We start from the raw sequence: 19,464 nt of genomic DNA on the forward strand, positions 1-19,464 counted from the left end.
TAAATACTCCAATTATTATTTTAGTGTCATGTCAAGTAATTTTGCTGATTTATGGTGTTTTGCACTTTTAAATATATATAATTTTTTTTTTCTTTTTCCACAATTGTCTGTTACTTGTAGAACAATATAGCGGAGGTGAAGGAGCTGCACTCAGAACTGATGTGGAAGGATTTTATTGATCAGATCAGTAAGCTCCTGCATAGTGTGGAAGTAGAGGTCAGTTACTTCGCTGCTGGGATTATTGCGCACCTCGTGTCCCGCGGAGAAGAGACCTGGACCTTAAGCTCAAGCTTGCGAGATAAATTGCTGGAGCAACTTGTGAGTCACAACCAACATATTCACAGAGATCAGAAGTTTAATGATATTTACAAATTCTGAAATTTTTATTTTACCCGTGAGACTTTATACTGCACTGAATTTATTATTTTTCTTTCATTTTGTGTTTATTTGTATTAATTTATTAAGCATTAATTGTATCTATATATAAGAATGTAATTTCATGAGTGCCAACAGTTTAATTATCATGGACCCCACTAATATAACTGCATATTCCTAATTTTGTATGTACGATATCTGTTTTTCGCAGCATTCTGCCATACTCAGTTGGCCAACACCAGAGTGTGAGATGGTGGCGTACAGGTAAGAATTACATGACCCTCATGTCTAAATGTGGGATAGATAGATGTGATAGATTAGATAGATAAATTGATTTTGGCCATAAACAAATATTTTTGATTTGTATCAGTACATGGGATTGGTGATCTAGGCTCCTTCAGAACACATAGGACATGCCTGATGATGGATTCCTCTGACATCTGATGTCAGGGAACAGTCCACACCTATGCACATTACATTGTTGGCAGACCGTCTAAATTTATAGGAACATGTCATAATTTAACAAATAAACACTGTAATGAGAAAGGTATTCGGACGCACGTCTTAATCATTGAATTCTAGCTTTTCATTTTCCCCAGTGTATAACATTCGGTCCCTTGCTATGCCGTCTGCCTCTACTAACATGTGACACAAAACGGCCGGTGGTGTAGATCTCACTGATACCAGTGTGGTCCTGTAATAGGAGCCACCGGGGTAGCAAGTCCATTGATGACATTTCTTCCTCTTAAATCTTCCCCTTCACCTGTGACTGATATTATTGAGATGCTGAAAGAACCACAGCTACTCTGCCATGAAGTGGAGACCCCGTAACATTACATAGAGGTGGGGCAAATTCTGAGGAGCAGAGTGCGGAAAAGTCACCAAAGCTCTGCTGACTCCATAACTGCAGAGTCCAGACCTCTTCTGGTATTATCAGCACGAACACTGCGCCCCTGCCGGGAGCTTCATGCCCAAGCAGCGGCATGCAGCCTTACATCACCAAGCACAATGCAGCGTGTCAGATACAGTAGTGTAAAGCCGCCACCACTGGACACTGGAGGAAATGTGTTCCGTACAGTGACTCCTCACACTTTTCTATCTGGCATCTGATGGAAGATTCTGGGTTTGGTGGATGCCAGGAGAACTTTACCCCCTGACTTCATTGTGCCCCTGTACAGTTTGGTAGAGGAGAGATAATGCTATGGGCTTGTTATCAGGGTTCGGCCTCAGCACCTTAGTTCCAGTGAAGAGAAATATTAATGCTTCAGCACAAGACCTTTTAAACAAGTCAAGTTGGGCCCCTTGTTCAACATCAGTGTATGACCTCACCCGTTCTTTTACCTGGATCAATAGTCAAAATTCCCACAGACCCCCTCCAAAGTCTTGTAGACAGTCTTCCCAAAAGAGTGGGAGGTGTTTAGCTGCAGAGAGGGACCATCTCCCTAATAATACCTATGGATTTAGAACAGGAGGTGATAAAAGCTCCTGTAGGTGTGATGTATAGTGTTCCAATACTATTGTCCATAGTGTATACTGGAGAGTGGTCATTTCTCACCAAGTGCCAATTATTGATTTAACAAGATAATTGTTAATACAACCACTTGGCCTCCATAAAATTAGCAAATTGTTTACGGCATGTTTCCATTACAAAATGTGCCGCCGACATCCGTTAATCTTTTTTTTTTTTTTTTCCTCCTACGCCTCATTGGGGGACACAGCCCATGGGTGTCTGCTGCTGCCACCAGGAGGCTGACACTAAGTGATATACAGAAAGTTCTCTCCTCCCCTGCAGTATACACCCTCCTGCTGGCTCTCAGCTCCTCTCCTGCAGTATACACCCTCCTGCCGGCTCTCAGCTCCACCCCTGCAGTATACACCCTCCTGCTGGCTCTCAGCTCCTCTCCTGCAGTATACACCCTCCTACTGGCTCTCAGCTCCTCCCCTGCAGTATACGCCCTCCTGCTGGCTCTCAGCTCCTCCTCTGCAGTATACACCCTCCTGCTGGCTCTCAGCTCCTCCCCTGCAGTATACACCCTCCTGGCTCTCAGCTCCTCCCCTGCAGTATACACCCTCCTGCTGGCTCTCAGCTCCTCCCCTGCAGTATACACCCTCCTGCTGGCTCTCAGCTCCTCCCCTGCAGAATACACCCTCCTACTGGCTCTCAGCTCCTCTCCTGCAGTATACACCCTCCTGCCGGCTCTCAGCTCCACCCCTGCAGTATACACCCTCCTGCTGGCTCTCAGCTCCTCCCCTGCAGTATACACCCTCCTGCTGGCTCTCAGCTCCTCCCCTGCAGTATACGCCCTCCTGCTGGCTCTCAGCTCCTCCTCTGCAGTATACACCCTCCTGCTGGCTCTCAGCTCCTCCTCTGCAGTATGCACCCTCCTGCTGGCTCTCAGCTCCACCCCTGCAGTATACACCCTCCTGCTGGCTCTCAGCTCCTCCCCTGCAGTATACGCCCTCCTGCTGGCTCTCAGCTCCTCCTCTGCAGTATACACCCTCCTGCTGGCTCTCAGCTCCTCCCCTGCAGTATACACCCTCCTGCTGGCTTTCAGCTAACCAGTTCTTGCTTAGTGTCTGTAGGAGGCACATGGGTCTGGTTCAGACCCCAACGTTTTTATTTTTTACTTTTCTGTAAATTTTAATTTTTTAATTAAAGTGAAAGGGGCAACGGTTCCTTTCAAGGTTCCGATCTCCCCCGAATCATCAACAGGCGAGCACGCAGAGTATACCTCCCCGTACCTTCTCCTGCGACGTGGGAAGCCATGCCTGAGCTCACTTCAGGGGCGATGGTTCCTTCGTGTCCTGATCTCACACCAGCAGCAGGCGACCACATGGAGTGTCGCCTCCATGTACCCTCTTCTGCAGCCAGGCCTAATGCCGGACAACTGGCCCTGTCCACCCGGGGGCTGAACTCCGTGGATGTACAGAGGCCCCTCTCTATGGCGTCCGAGCAGACCCCACTGTCCCACCACTGTGAAAGCGGATGGCACAAGGAGGCGGACGGTTCCTCTCCACCTCCCTAACAAATGGATGGTGGATTGAGGTTTATCCCTGTATCCCTGCACCAGAATAATAGACTGCGTGCGCTTTCCTCGGCGCTGAAACCCAGTCATCGCGGCGGCTCCATGCCGGGACGCGCACAGATGGTGAGTGGATCCAGTCAGCGATGGGCCTCTGCAGTGGGAAATTCACATGCTAACAGGCAGCCTCAGCTTCCCTGTGGCCCACCTCCCTGAGGTAACGCTAAGGCCGGCTGCAAAAATTTAGCCCCCGGCTTTGGGCCGATGTGTAGGCCCCATCTCGGAAGCCGCGCCCGCACTAAGGCGGCTCCGCCCACCTTTTCTGGTGCTTCTTCCCTGGCACAGGAACGATCGCTTCCCTCAGCCATGCTGGTATTGCTCACGCTGGCTGCAGAAATTTAGGCCCCAGCTTGGGCCTATTCATGGAAGTCACGAGGCTCCGCCCACATAGCGTATGTGGCTCCGCCCCAAAAAAATTTGCGCCTCTCGCTCTCTGCGAGACTTTACCACCTTTGCGACTCCCGGTGGTCATCTTGGGCCACCCTGCTGGCACACACACACACAGGGGATATGGTTTTACATTAAAGGGGCACAACGACTGCAACCGAGTAAGGAAGTACTGCATAAAGGTGCATATTCACTGGTCTTAAAGGCACATGACCAGTATTCCTGGTCTTAAAGGCATATGACCAGTATTCCCTGGCCTTAAAGGCACATGACCACTATTACTTTTCCTAGGGGCGCATGACCAATATTTCCTGGTCTTAAAGGCACATGACCAGTATTCCCTGGTCTTAAAGGCACATGACCAGTATTCCCAGGTCTTAAAGGCACATGACCAGTATTCCCATGTCTCAAAGGCACATGACCAGTCCGAAGCTGGTCACCCTAAATGAGCTCAGGAGCCCTCCGCCGCCGATCCCAGCTTATCCCAGAGTACCTAGTTCCCTGAGTGGGCTTCGTGACTGCTGCACCCCACGGATTCTCTGACAAGAGATTGAATCCCTCCGTGAACCCTCTGTGGCTCGGAGTGCTCGCAGGACCAATATAGATGTCCCTTTCCTTCATGCGAGCCGTCGGCTAGCAGGAGCCGCAGGTTTTCTAGAAACATACAGGCGTCTAGAAACTCACGCGCCTAGAAAACGGAAGTTTCATTTCCTCATCCCTCACCAATGATTTGCTGAGAACAAGTCGCTGAATATGGATCGGATATTCCCTTGGTTCTGGACTCACCAAAACTTCAGAAAATGATGGATTTGCATATTTATATCATCAACCAATCTCTGTAGATTGACGAGGACTTCGGTTCTCCTCTAGATCACGCAGTGTCCCTCATGAGGAAACTAAACTCCCTCGCAGAGCATTTACCATTCACCTGGACATGGAGCATCCGGATAAGCGATCCACTGGACAAACCTCTGCAAGCGTAGTATCCTTTTTTTTTTTCAGCCAATATGCAAACACGCGGGGTATCCACTCCACGTATACCCACCTCAGACGTGAGATGTCATGCCTGGTCTGATTCTTAAGGGCGACGGGTCCTCTTTAAAGGGCACCGATCTCCCCACACTATCGATAGACGAGCACATGGAGTGTCGCCTCCACGTATCCTCTTCTAGAGCCAGGCCTAATGCCGGACAACCAGCCCTGTCCACCCAGGGACCTTAACTCTGTGGATGTACAGAGGCTCCCTTTTTGGTGTCCAAACACACCCTCTGCATCTCCACTATTTAGGAGATGATGCAAGAAGGCGGACGATCCCTCTCCACTTCCCTGTTAAGAGGATGGTGGATCGAGGGTTCATCATTTAAACTCCGCACCATCAAAAGAGAGCGGCGATAGCAAGAGACAGCTTTTCCTGACCTTCTGCATGCAGCTGCGCATTCTGCCACTTGGCATATTAACCGGCTAGAATCTCCTGTAATATACCTACCAGTATCCCTACCCGATGGGTTATCAATTAAAAATACAACCGACTGTCAGATAGCAAATCTAGTTTGTTCCGTCTTGCGGCCTCCAGTTCAGCGCTCTACCCTCTCTTAGCTGCCGCATGTGTTGCTAGAGCAATGGTCTCTTGGTCAGGGACCTTAACTATTTTGATTTCCTATAGACTCAACCAGCAGTGGATCAGTTGTCCAGGACGGTCTAGATCTAAGGGATCTTGGTTCCAAAAATGGGGACCGGAAAGTAAGACCGACCCTGAACCTCAAACTTCTACCAAGCTTGACAAGGTCCCCCTTCTTCGGATGGAGTTCCCCCGCTCAGCCATTACTTCAATGGAAAAAGGGGGAGTTTCTGGCATCCACTGACATTCGGGATGCTTACCTTCACATTCCTATGTTTTCCCCTCTTCAAAAATTCCTTCTCTCCCCTTTCGCGAACAGCATTTTCAAATCACGACCTTGTCCTTCGGCCTTGCCACTGCACCCATAGTGTTCTCAGGGGTTATGACGGCTGTCACATTCCTCTTTCACCTAGAGGCGTGGTCGTCTTGCCCTATCTGGTCGACTTTCTAGCCGCTCTTCCAGCCCTGCGCTGAGTCGTCTATATCTCTTGCTATACCCTCTCTCTCCTGGGCTGGCACCTAAACTTAGACAAGTTTTTCCTCATTTCCAGCCCAGCAGATATCCTTTTTTGAGGATGATCCTGGAATCTTCCAGAAGGTTGGTGATTCTCCCTTGAGACAAGGCCGTGGCCCTTCAACAGGGAGCTTGCGTACTTGTTCACTCATCCCCTCATTCCATTCGATTTGCTAGGAGGGTTCTGAGGACAATCGGTGACGACAACGAATGCATTTCCCTTCGCTCCTCTCGTTTTCTGCAGGTCAATCAGGCTTTCAGAGGGTAGTCTCTGAGCTACTTCCTCATCCAGGGGAGATATTTCCTCCCGGTTCAGTAGTTATTAGTGACTACTGATGCCTCTTCTCCTGATCATTGTTCTGGGGATCCAAACGGCACAGCTAGTTCTATGGCAGGTCCACTGCCTTCTGGCGGGTCACCCCCATCTGATTCAATCGGACAATCCCACATCTGTGCCATACGTAAATCATTTAGCAGGTACCCATGGTCAGATGTCATGGCCGAGGTACCTCACACTCTCTGTTGGGCCACGATCTATCATTTGGTGATCTCGGCACTACACATTTCAGGAGTAGAACTCTAGGCGGTGGACGCAGTCAGGGTCCCGCCTCATGTGAGTGGGAACTTCACCCGGAAGTCTTCCATTAGATCTTTCTTCTCTGGAGCACTCCAGATGTAGATCGGATGGCGTCCAGACTGAAAGCCAATGTAGTATAAGTTCATGGTTCGGCCTCCACGTCCAAAAGCCATTGCAGTGCATGCTCTGGTCCTTCCATGGTTCCACTACTTCCGAGATCTTTTCGGAAGCAGGAAGGGCCCCAGTGATCCTGGGAGATCCGCACTGACCATGTCAGGTTTTTTCTCATTTGCGGAACTAGTATTTTTCCGTCTTATTGCAGCAAGACTGCAAATATGGACTTCCTCGCAGGGAGTCTTCACATGTGGTTCTTCCCTATCGCATACCGTTAGATCTTTGGGACCTTAATGATCCTGGGAGTCTTACAGTAGACTCCTTTTGATCCGAACAGACTTTACTATCAAGGAAGGTCGCCCCTTTTTTTTCTCTGCGATCCCCTCATCCTGACGAGTCTTCGGAGCTAGCAGCTCTGTTCTTTCAGACCTTTTTCCCTTATTACCATCAAGGCAAGGTTGCCCTCAGGCCATCCCCATCCCTTGTTACCAAGGTGGTATTGTATTCCCACAGTTATGAGGGCATCGTTCTTCCCTCATCTCTTTCCGCACCAGTCCACATAATGGAATGGGTTCCCCATATTCTGAACGAAGGGATTTTTGTGTACTCACCGTAAAAATCCTTTTCTCCGAGCCATTCAATGGGGGACACAGCTCCCACCCTATTATTAGCTTGTGCTTGTTTTATACTTTAACATGCTATACTCTCATATATAATGTGACATGTTATACGCTCATATATTGTTTATTGATCTCCTACTGCTTTTACACTGAACTGGTTAGCTGAGAGCCAGCAGGAGGGTGTATACTGCAGAGGAGGAGCTAATTTTCTTTGTATCACTTAGTGTCAGCCTCCTAGTGGCAGCAGCATACACCCACGGCTGGCTACGGTGAGTACACAAAAATCCATATTTAAGCCTCTATGATGAGATCAGCCAATGAGGACCCTTTTTCTCGCTCAGCCGCTTGAGCGAGTCGGACACGTCAAGGGTGCGTTTTGTGCTTGGTTTGAACAGTCCTGTTGGTGCTGTTAGACTCCTTTTAAAAATCTATCGTACAGGCAGACCTTTCTTACTTTGGAAGTTTGTCTGCTTGTGAGGTCCATTGTAACTTCTCAGTTTTTGAGTGCTGAAGATCCCAAGACATATTAAACTGATCCTTTGTTCCTATTTATTAAGAGTATTCAGCTGTGGCATTTTAAAAAATTCATACTGTCTTAAATTGTGGTTGATTTTGCCGTCTGCCCTGCGACTTGTCATGTCCAGGTACTGTCCAGTCACATCACGACTCGTGTACGTATTGTGATGACAACCACTTATGAAAGCCGTTATTGTAGGCATCAGGAAAATCCCGTGCCATGAGCTGCTTTACGTGCGATCATCAATATTACCTGTTGTGTGAACCAGATAAACCATCCATTGCCTGATCCACACTAACATGCGCAGACCTCTGTACAGATTTATTTTGGTGCATTATGAATTCTCATCCATTTATTGGTCCCTTACTTGCAAATAATGAACGCTGCCATCTTGAAAATATTATATATATATATATATATATATATATATTAATATTTTCAAGATGGCAGCGTTCATTATTTGCAAGTAAGGGACCAATAAATGGATGAGAATTTATAAATCTACTCTTACTTTCATCTAAAATTGTAAAGTGGATAATTAGTAGGAAAGAATGATACTGCCAACCACTGGACTGGTAGTCTTATCTAAAACATACCTTATGAGCGAGAGAGAGGGTGAGGCATTACCGATCTGACCCATCCGGCACCAGAAGATCCTAAGAGCGCATCTCCAGTTGGTGCCATCTTGTGGTACTAGAAACGGATCGACAGCCCCCAAAGCATTAGATTAACGTCTGATAGATCGGATCCTTAGCTACCCCATAATCTGTTCAAAGACTGCCGATGCTTTTGCTCTCTTAAGGGAAGAGTTAGATGGCAATATAACTTACGAGGCTAGGAACGCAATTCTCGGAATGACCATCGGCTGACCTGCTCGAGTTGTGAGGACAGACTGCCAATCCAAGCATTGCGATCCTTGTCCAAGTTGTACCGCCATCTAACTCTTCCCCAAAAGATAAGCCACCGCCAGCGATGTCTCATGGAGAACACACGAGTACTCGTCAGAGCAGTAAGACGTTCAGCCGATGGTTGTCTAAAGTGCATGCGGGGCTCAGAAAACTTCAGAGCTGTTTCATGTCATGAATACGTTCTAAGATTACAATGTAACTTCTCCATCTTTGCTTCTTCTTCGCAGGTCTTTTAATCCCTTCTTCCCTCTCCTCGCCTGTTTTAGCACCCCTGGTGTACAGCTTTGGGCAGTCTGGGCCATGCAGCACGTCTGTAGCAAAAACCGTATGTACTTTGGAAAACTTTTGCAAATTTCCTTCTTCCATTTATATTTATTTGTAGACTTCTGTGATTTAACGTTCTACCTCCTGTCCCTGTTTTAGCCGTTCGGTACTGCAACATGCTGATTGAAGAAGGAGGCTTGGAAAAGCTGCATCTCATCCGAGACCACACGAGCGCCGACCCGGATGTCCTGCAGATTACAATCGCCATCTTAGACAACCTCGATAGACACTTTACGCGGCACGGTAACACTTTCTGTCCAAGACCTTCTACATCTACAAAATAAGTCTGGAGTCCTCTTTTCTCTGGAGTCTTTCAATGTCCCACCAGATGTTCCTTTTTATTTAAGGAAGCAGAGACTTTTGCATTAGGAATGAAAGTTGGCATTACCACTCATCCGCCTCCCCTCATAATTTTTTATTTTTTTTGCATGAGTGTGTAAAAGAAAAAAATGCTGTAAAAATTAGTTTTTTTTTCAAATTCTCTTCTTTGTCGTGTGCTCTCGCTTCCGGCCAGAGTAGTTTTGCTCCCATACTTTACAGTCCTGATGGAAGCGAGTTTGCTAGAATATGAAATCTACAGTTTATTTGTGATCGCATCACTCCTAAAGGGGTTGTCCCAAAAGCAACATGTATCTTTGGGGGATCCAAATGCTGGGACACCTACAATGGGAGTCTGCCAGCCCCCTCGGGATCAGTAGTGAGAATTTGCTACCCCTATGACCTAGAAGATAATAAGAAAATGTTGTTTTGTTTTTTTACTTGGGTTGCTTAAATAATGAAACTATGAATGTGTGGAAGAAAAAGTGTATATAAGTAACATGAGAGATTATATTGTAAAAAAGATAAAATTTATAGTCTGTAAAATTGCATTGAAAACATCTGGATAACCATTACAGGGTAGGTTCTCTTTTTATAAAATAAAAAGGAACCAAAGGACGGCTACATGGTTTAATCTACTTGGGTCTAAAAGTTTTTTGCTAATATTTCATAGAGGTCCAAGCTTTCAACTTCTACTCTCGAGCTCCGCTGCTTCCTCTGCCACCTAAAGGGATGTCTTAGATTTTTTAGCGTAATGGTAAAGGTAGGAAAAGTGTGTTCGGTACCCTTTTTTTTTTTTTTTTTTTTTTAATGCCACCTGGTTGTCCCTCTCTGGTGCTGTAGGATGACATTACATCAGTCATTCAAGTGATCGCTGTAGCCAATCACTGGCATCAGCGATTACCATAGAATGGATGGCAACTAACTGGCTGCAGCAGTCACGTAAGTGGTATAGCTCCAGAAAGGGAAGGGAGCACTGGAACAGCGGTGCCGAAACAGTGAGGATTTGAATAGATGACTAATGCTGCTTTCTCTTTTCTTTTTTTTCTTTTCTCCCCCTTTTCTCTATACTGCCTCTACCCCATTAAAAAAAATATTCTGGACAATTCTTTCATTATAAAATTCTGTCTGCTTAGTCACCACTAGGGGGAGCAGACTGAAGACGGATTTAATGTAAGCTATTTTTTTTTTTGCAAGCTCCGTCTAGTGGTGGCTGCAGACGGTCTGATTTTTATCAATTAAAGGGTTTATCCAGAACTTCTGGCTTGTTTTTTTTCTCTATGGGTATAAGCACTTACAACCTGCTTGTTCTGCCGTGCGAAAATCTCTTCTGGCTCAGAGGTCATGTCGACAGAGCAGTTCCTTCTCATCCACTCCACTCTGCTCTGTTGACAGGGTGTATTTGCCGACATCATGCTGGCTGTCAACCAACATGACATTGGCAGTGATGCACTGTCGACAGCAGAGAGGAAGAGAAGGAGCTGCTCTGCCAGTGCGAGGTCAAAGGAAGTAGGAGAATTGATGTCTCAGCCGGAAGAGATCAACGCAGATTGTTAGAAACTACCTGCCATAAGTTCTTGGGCCCTTAGAAGAAAAAAAATATAAAGTCCCAGATAACCCCTTTAAGTCTATGGAGGTGGTGAATTTAGAGCTCGATGTCTCTGCATCTTATACTAACCAGCACATAGTTTGGATCTACTCTGATTAAAAAAGGTAAAAACCACAGGGAAAAAAATAGGAAATTATAGGAATAGATTAAAAATGAATATTGATGTGTAGGTGGTAAACCAAAAACTGCAGTATGGAGTAGTACTAGTGTGGCACATTACATGTGTAGGAAGAGATGTCCTTGGTAGTGACCCAGTACTGTAAGGAGCTGGTGAAGAGTTTTATACCTAACTGCTGTGGGCCAAGCATCACTCAATGTATCGCCAGAGCACTGCAACATTAAACGGGTCGCTTCAACTCTTAGTGATTTGTAAACGTTTCCTAGTCTTCTTTATATGTTGCTGTTCCCCTAATTACAAGTGGATCTGGACCCCACTGACCCCTCAAACACCCTGGGAGGAGCACCACTCAGGATGGGAGCGCACACAGAATGGAGTACACCTGCAGTAGAAAGCCCATGCTTCCTACTCTTTGTACTCCCATCTCCTGAGCCCCAGGGTGATTTTGAGTGATTTGTGGGGGTCTCAGGACTTTGACCCCCCACCAACTCTACTTGCAATTAAGAGGTCAATAACATAAAAAAATAGCAGCAACTGGTTAGTGACTAATGAAAATCATGGTTTACTGCATGAACGCTAAAAGCTTGTGGCGTGTACGTCTCCTGTGTTGTTTTTTTTTTTTGTTTTCATTTACAAAGAGAAAATTGAGCAGCAGTGGCAAACTCTGGGTTGCATGCATTGGAGTTGGTCATGTCACCCAGACTTGGTATATCCCAGGGCCGATGCTCTAGTGGTCCCCGGTGGTCTTTATTTGCCTGAATCGATGACTGCAGTCAGTCACTTGGCATACATCCTAGCTGAAGCCAGTGATCCAATGTCAGTATGTTATGTCATTTCACCAATGACCGACGATAACCACTGGAGCATCCCTGCTGGACTGGCGGAGAATATTGCAGGTAATTCATAAACTTTTCCCGCGGCTGGATTCATTTCTTGACCTCTCTGACAAACCCCTTTAACATTTCATAGGCAGTGCTGTCTAATGGCAGCTGATAGTGTAACTGAACCAACATCACTAAATGTTATAGCGTAGGATAAAGTTAACTTGCGTTGATGGGGGACCAACCTTTGTGGCCCCCAGCGATCCCAAGAATGGGGCTCTGGAACCGAGGAACCCTGGTTAAAGGTGCACATGCTCAAAAGAGCTGATAATATTTTATTCTCCGTGCTATATTTATACACCATTCCTATTGTTTAATATTCTGGTTATCCATTATTTTAAAGGGTTATTGTCACTTTTAGACATTTATGGCATAAACACGTCATGAATGTCTGAGAGATATCTGTCCCACCTCTGTGACCGCCACCTATCTTCAGGTGGCCAGCAGTTTGGTGGACCCCTATTCATGAGATACCTGCCAGTCGCATCTATCGGACATTTATAACCTTTCTTGCGTGCATGCCATAAATGCCTAAGACAGGAATACACCTTACACGGCACAGTCATGGATGTATATGCACCACTTGCATAAAATCCGCTTTCTATTAGATCTGAGGTGTGACACTCTACATGAAAAGTGAATTATTTTTCATTTTGCAATATAATATAGGACATATTCCCCATTTATCCCGTCTCTACCCAGGTACCTTCACATGTCTGCCTTTAGCAGTGTTATTAGTTTTTTAATGAATTTCTAGACATGTTGGTGCTCTCTGCTTTATGCAAGGGGCTCTGTATACCCCTGAAGCTATTACAGGGCAGATCCAGTGGGTTGCTATAAATGTAAGAAATGACATTCGCCTGCTGATCTCACAACCTCATCCGTCGTCCCCTTACTAACCGATCGGTCACTGCCAGTGATATTTTGCAGTGTTCATAATATAGGTTGGTTTTCTTATTTAATAGTATCTCCAGATGTCTAGTCGCCGTATAATGCAAAGAAAAAAAGTTGTAAAACTAGAGAAAAGTGTTATATTGTATATAAGCTACTTACGTTTTTTATTACTGACATTTTAATTGATGAGAGCTATTGACTACAGGACGTGCTTGTTTAACCGTGTAAGTTATTACTTTTATTTTGAGTGTTTAAAAGGAAGCTAAATTTTGTTTATAAAACCAGGATTTTTGGTTGCTTACCGTAAAATCTTTCTCGGAGCCTTTATTGGATGACACAGGACCCATGGGTGAATACTGCTGCCACTAAGAGGCTGACACTATGCACAAAAAAAAATTAGCTGCTCCTCTGCAGTGTACACCTCACCGACTGGCACTAGGTTAATCAGATAGTGAGAAAGCAGTAGGAGAAGCAACAACATAGGAAAAAAAAACAAACAAACCGCAAACTGTAACAATAGAACACAGAAGAAAGAACGAGCTGTTAAACATGGGAGCCTCTTCGCACACCATCTGGAATGACAAAAAGGGAGTCCATCTTCCTAAAGGGGGCAGTCCTAGCCAGATAGACCCTCACCAGGCCTAGCCTGTTCAACGAACACTCCAGAGAATGAGCCGGAGCATGACAAAAAGGGAGGGAGGACAATATCCTCACTTAGGTTAAAAAAGGACACCACATTCGGAAGGAAGGCGGAGGCCGCAAAACCACCTTATCCTGGTGATGAACCAAGAAAGGAGGGCGACAGGAAAGGGCCGCCAACTCCGAAACGCGCCTAATGGAGGTGATGGCCACCAGAAATGCCACCTTCCAAGACAGGACAGGGAAACCTTCCGGAGCGGTTCAAAGGGAGAACTCCTCAGGGCCTCCAGAACTAGATTGAGGTCCCAGGAACGGGGGAGCCGCATGCACAACCCCCTGAAGAAAAGTTCTGACTTGAGAAGGAGAGGATAGATTCTTCTGGAAAAGAATGGAAAGTGCTGACACCTGGCCCTTTAGCTAAGGGGCCTGGAGAAATGTCAAATTGGAAGGGAGAGAAAAGGACATAGGCGGGATGTGATTAGACTCATGCCAGCTGAAATAGGCTTTCCAGGTCCGATAATAGACCCTGGAAGACGACTGCTTCCTAGCCTGGATCATGGTGTGAATCACCCGATCAGAAAATCCAGACGCTCTCAGAACCGCGGTTTCAACAGCCATGCTGTTAAATTGAGCGACTGAAAATTCTGGTGGCAGATCGGTCCTTGGGACAGAAGATCCGGCCTGTCTGGAAGCCTCCAGGGGGTGCCCGCGAGAAAATTGACTATCTCTGCGAACCAGGACCTTCTGGGCCAATCCGGTTCGATCAGAGTGACGGCACTCCCTCCGCTTTGATCTTCAATAGCCTGGGAAGGAAACTGACCTGAAGGAAGCTTGCACTTACACGAAGAGCACACACAATGTCTTAACAAGCGCAGAGAAAGAAGAAAAGGTAATAGGGTGAGAACGCTCTCCTTTAGTATTAGGCATGATGAAACAGACCCACTAACAGGTGCCAGAAGGTTAGGGGACAGGAATATGCAAAGGAGAGTGTCAGTCTGCAGAGCAGCTACTCACAGTACTATGCCGGTGTCCTGTAGTCTGCTTCCAAGAGTAAAGCCAATGCAGGTCCAGCAAGAACAATACAGCATCCAGGGTATCCAAAAAAGAAAATGGCGACCGCACTGGGCATAGGGCGAAGAGGGCTCGCAGCTGTGGAGTAGAGCGCGCTCTCTGGGGCCAGAGGAAGAGGCGATTATAGAACTTTAGCAAGGGAGAAGATACGGGCGGGAGAAAAGCCCACCCGAATACAGAAAAGGGGGCAGAGCCAACGCAGAACACTAGACCCCAGAGAAGCCGGGACCTAGATTAATTTTCCTGATCGCCGGAGCAGGGGGAGCGGCGCGGAGGCCATAAAGGAACCACAAAAAAGGTAGCCTAATGCCCCATTCCACCTGGAAACTAGTGGAAAAGGGCCCCTATCGTCTAAAAGTGCCCAGACACTCCAATCCAATTAAATGAGGAAAGAAAAACATTTATTTTTTTTTTCTTCGATACCGTTTTCTTCTTCTGAACTTCTCTTTGCCACCTCTGGAGAACCTGGGGGAGAGAAGAAGAGTACCTCTCCTTCCAGGAATGTAAGATGTCCGAACTTGCTGCGTTACGGGACGTCCACACCTCCTAACCGAAAGGCTCTGGTGGGCGAGGGGATGGGAGACAGGGGCAAGGACCGGATCGCCTGAACACGCTTCTGTGTTAGGGGCTGGGGTCCTGCTGACTAGACGTATGAGGATACGGGGTGGCAGTGCACGCCGTACTCCTAGTCTGCGTGGGAATACAGTAGTGACTGTTCACACCGATACCCTCCTTGGTACCTGAAAAGGAACGACGCACACTGAGGTAGAAATGGGTCTAATGAAAGACCCGTGTCCACCTCCTACTGACACTAAGCCAAACTGATTAACCTAGTGCCAGTCGGTGGGGTGTACACTGCAGAGGAGGAGCAGCTAACTTTTTGTGCATAGCGGCAGCAGCATAAACCCTGTGTCCCCCAATGAAGCGATAGAGAAATCTAATTAATTTCTCCCCCACAAAAAAAAAAGTCACCCTTTATCCGATCCGCCCGCGCCCATTAACTAGTAAAATGCCGCTGTCAAGCGCTGACAGCGGCATTTAACTAGCGCTCCCGGCCACGCGGCCGGAAGTGCTCGCACCGCTGACCCCCGTCACATGATCGGGGGTCAGCGGTGCATTGCCATAACAACCAGAGGTCTCTTTGAGACCTCTATGGTTGTTGATGGCCGATTGCTTTGAGCGCCACCCTGTGGTCGGCGCTCAAAGTACACCTGCCTTTCTGCTACATAGAGGTGATCTGTACTTCACCTCTATGTAGCAGAGGCGATCATGTAGTGCATGCTTCTAGCCTCCTATTGAAGCATGCCAAAATAAGTGTTTAAAAATATAAAAAAAAATAAAAGTTCAAATCACCCCCCTTTCGCCCCAGTCAAAATAAAAAAAATAAAAAATCAAACCTACACATATTTGGTATTGCCGCGTTCAGAATCGCCCGATCTATCAATAAAAACAAAGGATTAACCTGATCGCTAAATGGCGTAGCGAGAAAAAAAATCAAAACGCCAAAATTACGTTTTTTTGGTTGCATTAAAATGTAATAACGGGCGATCAAAAAAACGTATCTGCACCAAAATAGTATCAATAAAAACGCCAGCTCGGCACGCAAAAAATAAGCCCTCACATGACCCCAGATCACGAAAATTGGAGACGCTACGGGTATCGGAAAATTGCGCAATTTTTTATTTTTTTTTTTTGTTAGCAAAGTTTGGAATTTTTTTTCACCACTTAGATAAAAAATAACCTAGACATGTTTGGTGTCTATGAACTCGTAATGACCTGGAGAATCATAATGGCAGGTCAGTTTTAGCATTTGGTGAACCTAGCAAAAACCCAAACAAAAAACAAGTGTGAGATTGCACTTTTTTTGCAATTTCATCACGCTTGGAATTTTTTTCCCGTTTCCTGTTACACGGCATGGTAAAACCAATGGTATCGTTCAAAAGTACAACTCGTCCCGCAAAAAATAAGTCCTCACATGGCCATATTGACGGAAAAATAAAAAAGTTATGGCTCTGGGAAGAAGGGGAACAAAAAACGAAAAAAGCTCAGGGGGTGAAGGGGTTAAATACCTTACTGTTACAGCGCAGTGCAACTTTGCTAGTTCCCAGCATGACGTTGCTAGTCTTAACAGTGATGCTTGCATGTACAGTACATGACTGCTGAGCCCTGTGATTGTTTGCAGCGGTCACGGTAATGATGAGACCTCATTGCTGAAAAACCGATGGACTTAGCTGGAGAAGTGATGTATTTTTTTTTTTGCTCATTAGACCACTTTTTTGAAATCCTGGACCGTTGTAATTAAGAAGCCATTACCCCATGTAACAGAAAACCTTTAGGCTATGTGCACACTTCCGGAATTTCCGCGGCAATTCCGGAACTCCCTGCCGCGGGAAAAACGCATGCAGAATTGGCATGCATCTTCCCGCTAAACACTAGCTAAACATAGTGTTTGACAAGTGTGACCAACTTTTTACTATTGATGCTGCCTATGCAGCATCAATAGTAAAAGATCTAATGTTAAAAATAATAACAATAAAAAATCGTGATATTCTCACCTTCCGGCATCCACGGCAGTCTTCCCGCTCCTTGCGATGCTCCGGTCCCAATAATGCATTGCGGCAATGACCCCAGATGACGTAGCGGTCTCGCGAGACCCACATCATCACAGGTCATTGCCGCAAAGCATCCTTGGGAATGCGAGGAGCGGGATGACTGCCGGGGACACCGGAAGGTGAGAATATCATGATTTTTTTTTTATTGATTTTTTTTAACAATTATATGGTACCCAGGGCCTGGAGGAGAGAGTCTCCTCCACCCTGGGTACCATCCGTACATTATCCACTTACTTCCCGCATGGTGGGCATAGCCCCATTCGGAAAGTAAGCGGATCAATGCATTCCTATGTGTGCGGAATCCCCGCGATTCCGCACAAAGAATGAACATGCTGCATTCCGTAATGTGATTTCGCCGCGGAAAAAAACGCAACATGCGCACAAAATGCGGAATGCATTCTAATAGGATGCTTAATGTATGCGAGTTTCTCGGTTTTATCACGTTTTTATAGCGAAAATTCCTGAACGTGTGCACATAGCCTAAGCCAAACACAGATTGCGTCAGTGTAAAGCGGTGTTGCAATAGTGAATAATATTTTATCAGGAAAGGGTATTTGGGTAAAACTTACACATTATTCAAAGGCTGAGGGACAATGTGGGTATTTATACACTATAATTGTGTTTGTGGGATGTTCCTTGTAAAAGATGCATGGTTGATTGTATCTTTACAAGAAACTACAAACAAATGACCAAAAGAGAATTTCTGTTTTGTGTTTTAAATCCTTCCAATAATGTATATAATTTATTAACATACTCACTGATTGTAGTCTTCCGCCGTTCCCAGCGCTGCTCCAATCCTCTTCTGACCCACGTGACTGCACTTCAGTGTTGCCGGCTCACAGATCGCCTTTTGCTTTTCCTATATAAGTCTATGAGATGTAAAATAAGGATCCATAGATTTACATCCATAAAGTGACTTCCGGACCATACGCAAACCCCTGTGTGAGCCGGCGAGTCTGATTTTCAGAAGAGGACTGGAACGAAGCTGGAAACTGGAGAAGACGGCAATCTGTGAGTATTTTAATACATATTTAGAAGGTATTATGGAAAATAAAATTGGCCAAGACCCCTTCAAGGGCAGCGCAAATTAAAGATTTCGTCCAACAAAAACCTAAATGGGCATATGGATCAGTTACAACACTGCAGACAAGACCCTATCTTTATCTGTATGGGTGATGTTTTTGTATCATCCTGCCAAAGTCTTATCCAAAATTTCTGGGACAAGATAAAAAAAATTGCTTTGTTGCTGTAGGAAAAAAAATTCTTCCAACATTTCTCTGAGAAGATTTGGGAAGTGCATGAAGTGTTTGCTTTGTCTGTTCTTGGAATTGAAATTTCTATTGTATGAGAATTTCACTACCGCAGTGTTCTCCCAATACCAGCAACCTCCAGCACTAAAGGAACATAATGTAAAAATGTGGGCAAAAATAAAAGCCTATTACTCTTTTTTTTTTTAAATGGAATATAAAATATATATTTAAATACAAATGTAATATGAATATTTTTCTATATGTGTAAGATCAAACCCCACCCAAACCTTTTATCTGGCTGTTTGGGAACTGGCTGCAGCAGGAGACCAGGAATTGTAAGACTCTGCAAAAATTGAATGTTATCCAGAGCTTCCCTCCTTGTTTTCTTCTACGTTTAGTGTTCCTTTAAGTTGTTGCTGGCGTACAATCATTTACCATTGACCTGGGCTCCGTACAGGAATGGGGGATATCGCTATGGTGTAAATGGCGTATTCTGATCTTTTAGTAACTGCCACCTCGTGTGTGTGTGTACATCACACTGTATGTGAACCAGACACTGAATCTTGTGTAATGCACCAGAACAAAATAAACTCGCGGTGACTACCTGACCCTGGCATAACTTTCCTTTTTACTAAATGTTACAGATTTGTATGATTGGTTGTGATTTGGGCAATAGTAAGAGTTAAGTTTCTTAAGCTGAGCATACCGGATGCAGTGCTGCAAGAGTGTCCTGCCAAACCTTAATAGGGGTTGTGCTGGACTGTTCCGTGAGTTAGGAAGTAATTGCTCCACAGAACACATTTTCTCCAGAATCCAGTGGTGGAGGCTTTACGCCACTCCATCCGACGCTTGGGATTGTGCTTGGTGATATAAGGCTGAATACAGCTGCTCGACCATGAAGTTTCCAACGGGGGCGCAGTGTTTGTGCTGATGTTATAGAGTCAGCAAAGTGTTGGTGACTTTTCTGTTCTCTGCTCCTCGGCCCCCTGCTCTGTAACGTTACAGGGTCTCCACTTCAGCCCAGTTTTATAAAGT

The 19,464-nt window shown here is 45.7% G+C and overlaps 1 protein-coding gene across 1 annotated transcript in view; it reads left to right on the forward strand.

Moving 5' to 3' along the window:
* Nucleotides 1-9,993, forward strand: part of LOC143788191 (protein zyg-11 homolog) — a 43,870-nt gene extending 33,877 nt beyond the window's left edge. The window contains exons 11-14 of the mRNA XM_077277631.1: nucleotides 121-318; nucleotides 587-639; nucleotides 8,941-9,038; nucleotides 9,137-9,993. Of these exons, the coding sequence (XP_077133746.1) occupies nucleotides 121-318; nucleotides 587-639; nucleotides 8,941-9,038; nucleotides 9,137-9,321 (534 nt within the window). The 3' untranslated portion in view covers nucleotides 9,322-9,993. The remainder of the gene's footprint in view (nucleotides 1-120; nucleotides 319-586; nucleotides 640-8,940; nucleotides 9,039-9,136) is intronic.
* Nucleotides 9,994-19,464: the final 9,471 nt, after the last annotated feature.

Source organism: Ranitomeya variabilis, chromosome 8, assembly GCF_051348905.1.
Source record: "Ranitomeya variabilis isolate aRanVar5 chromosome 8, aRanVar5.hap1, whole genome shotgun sequence".
In the NCBI taxonomy this organism is placed as follows: domain Eukaryota; kingdom Metazoa; phylum Chordata; class Amphibia; order Anura; family Dendrobatidae; genus Ranitomeya; species Ranitomeya variabilis.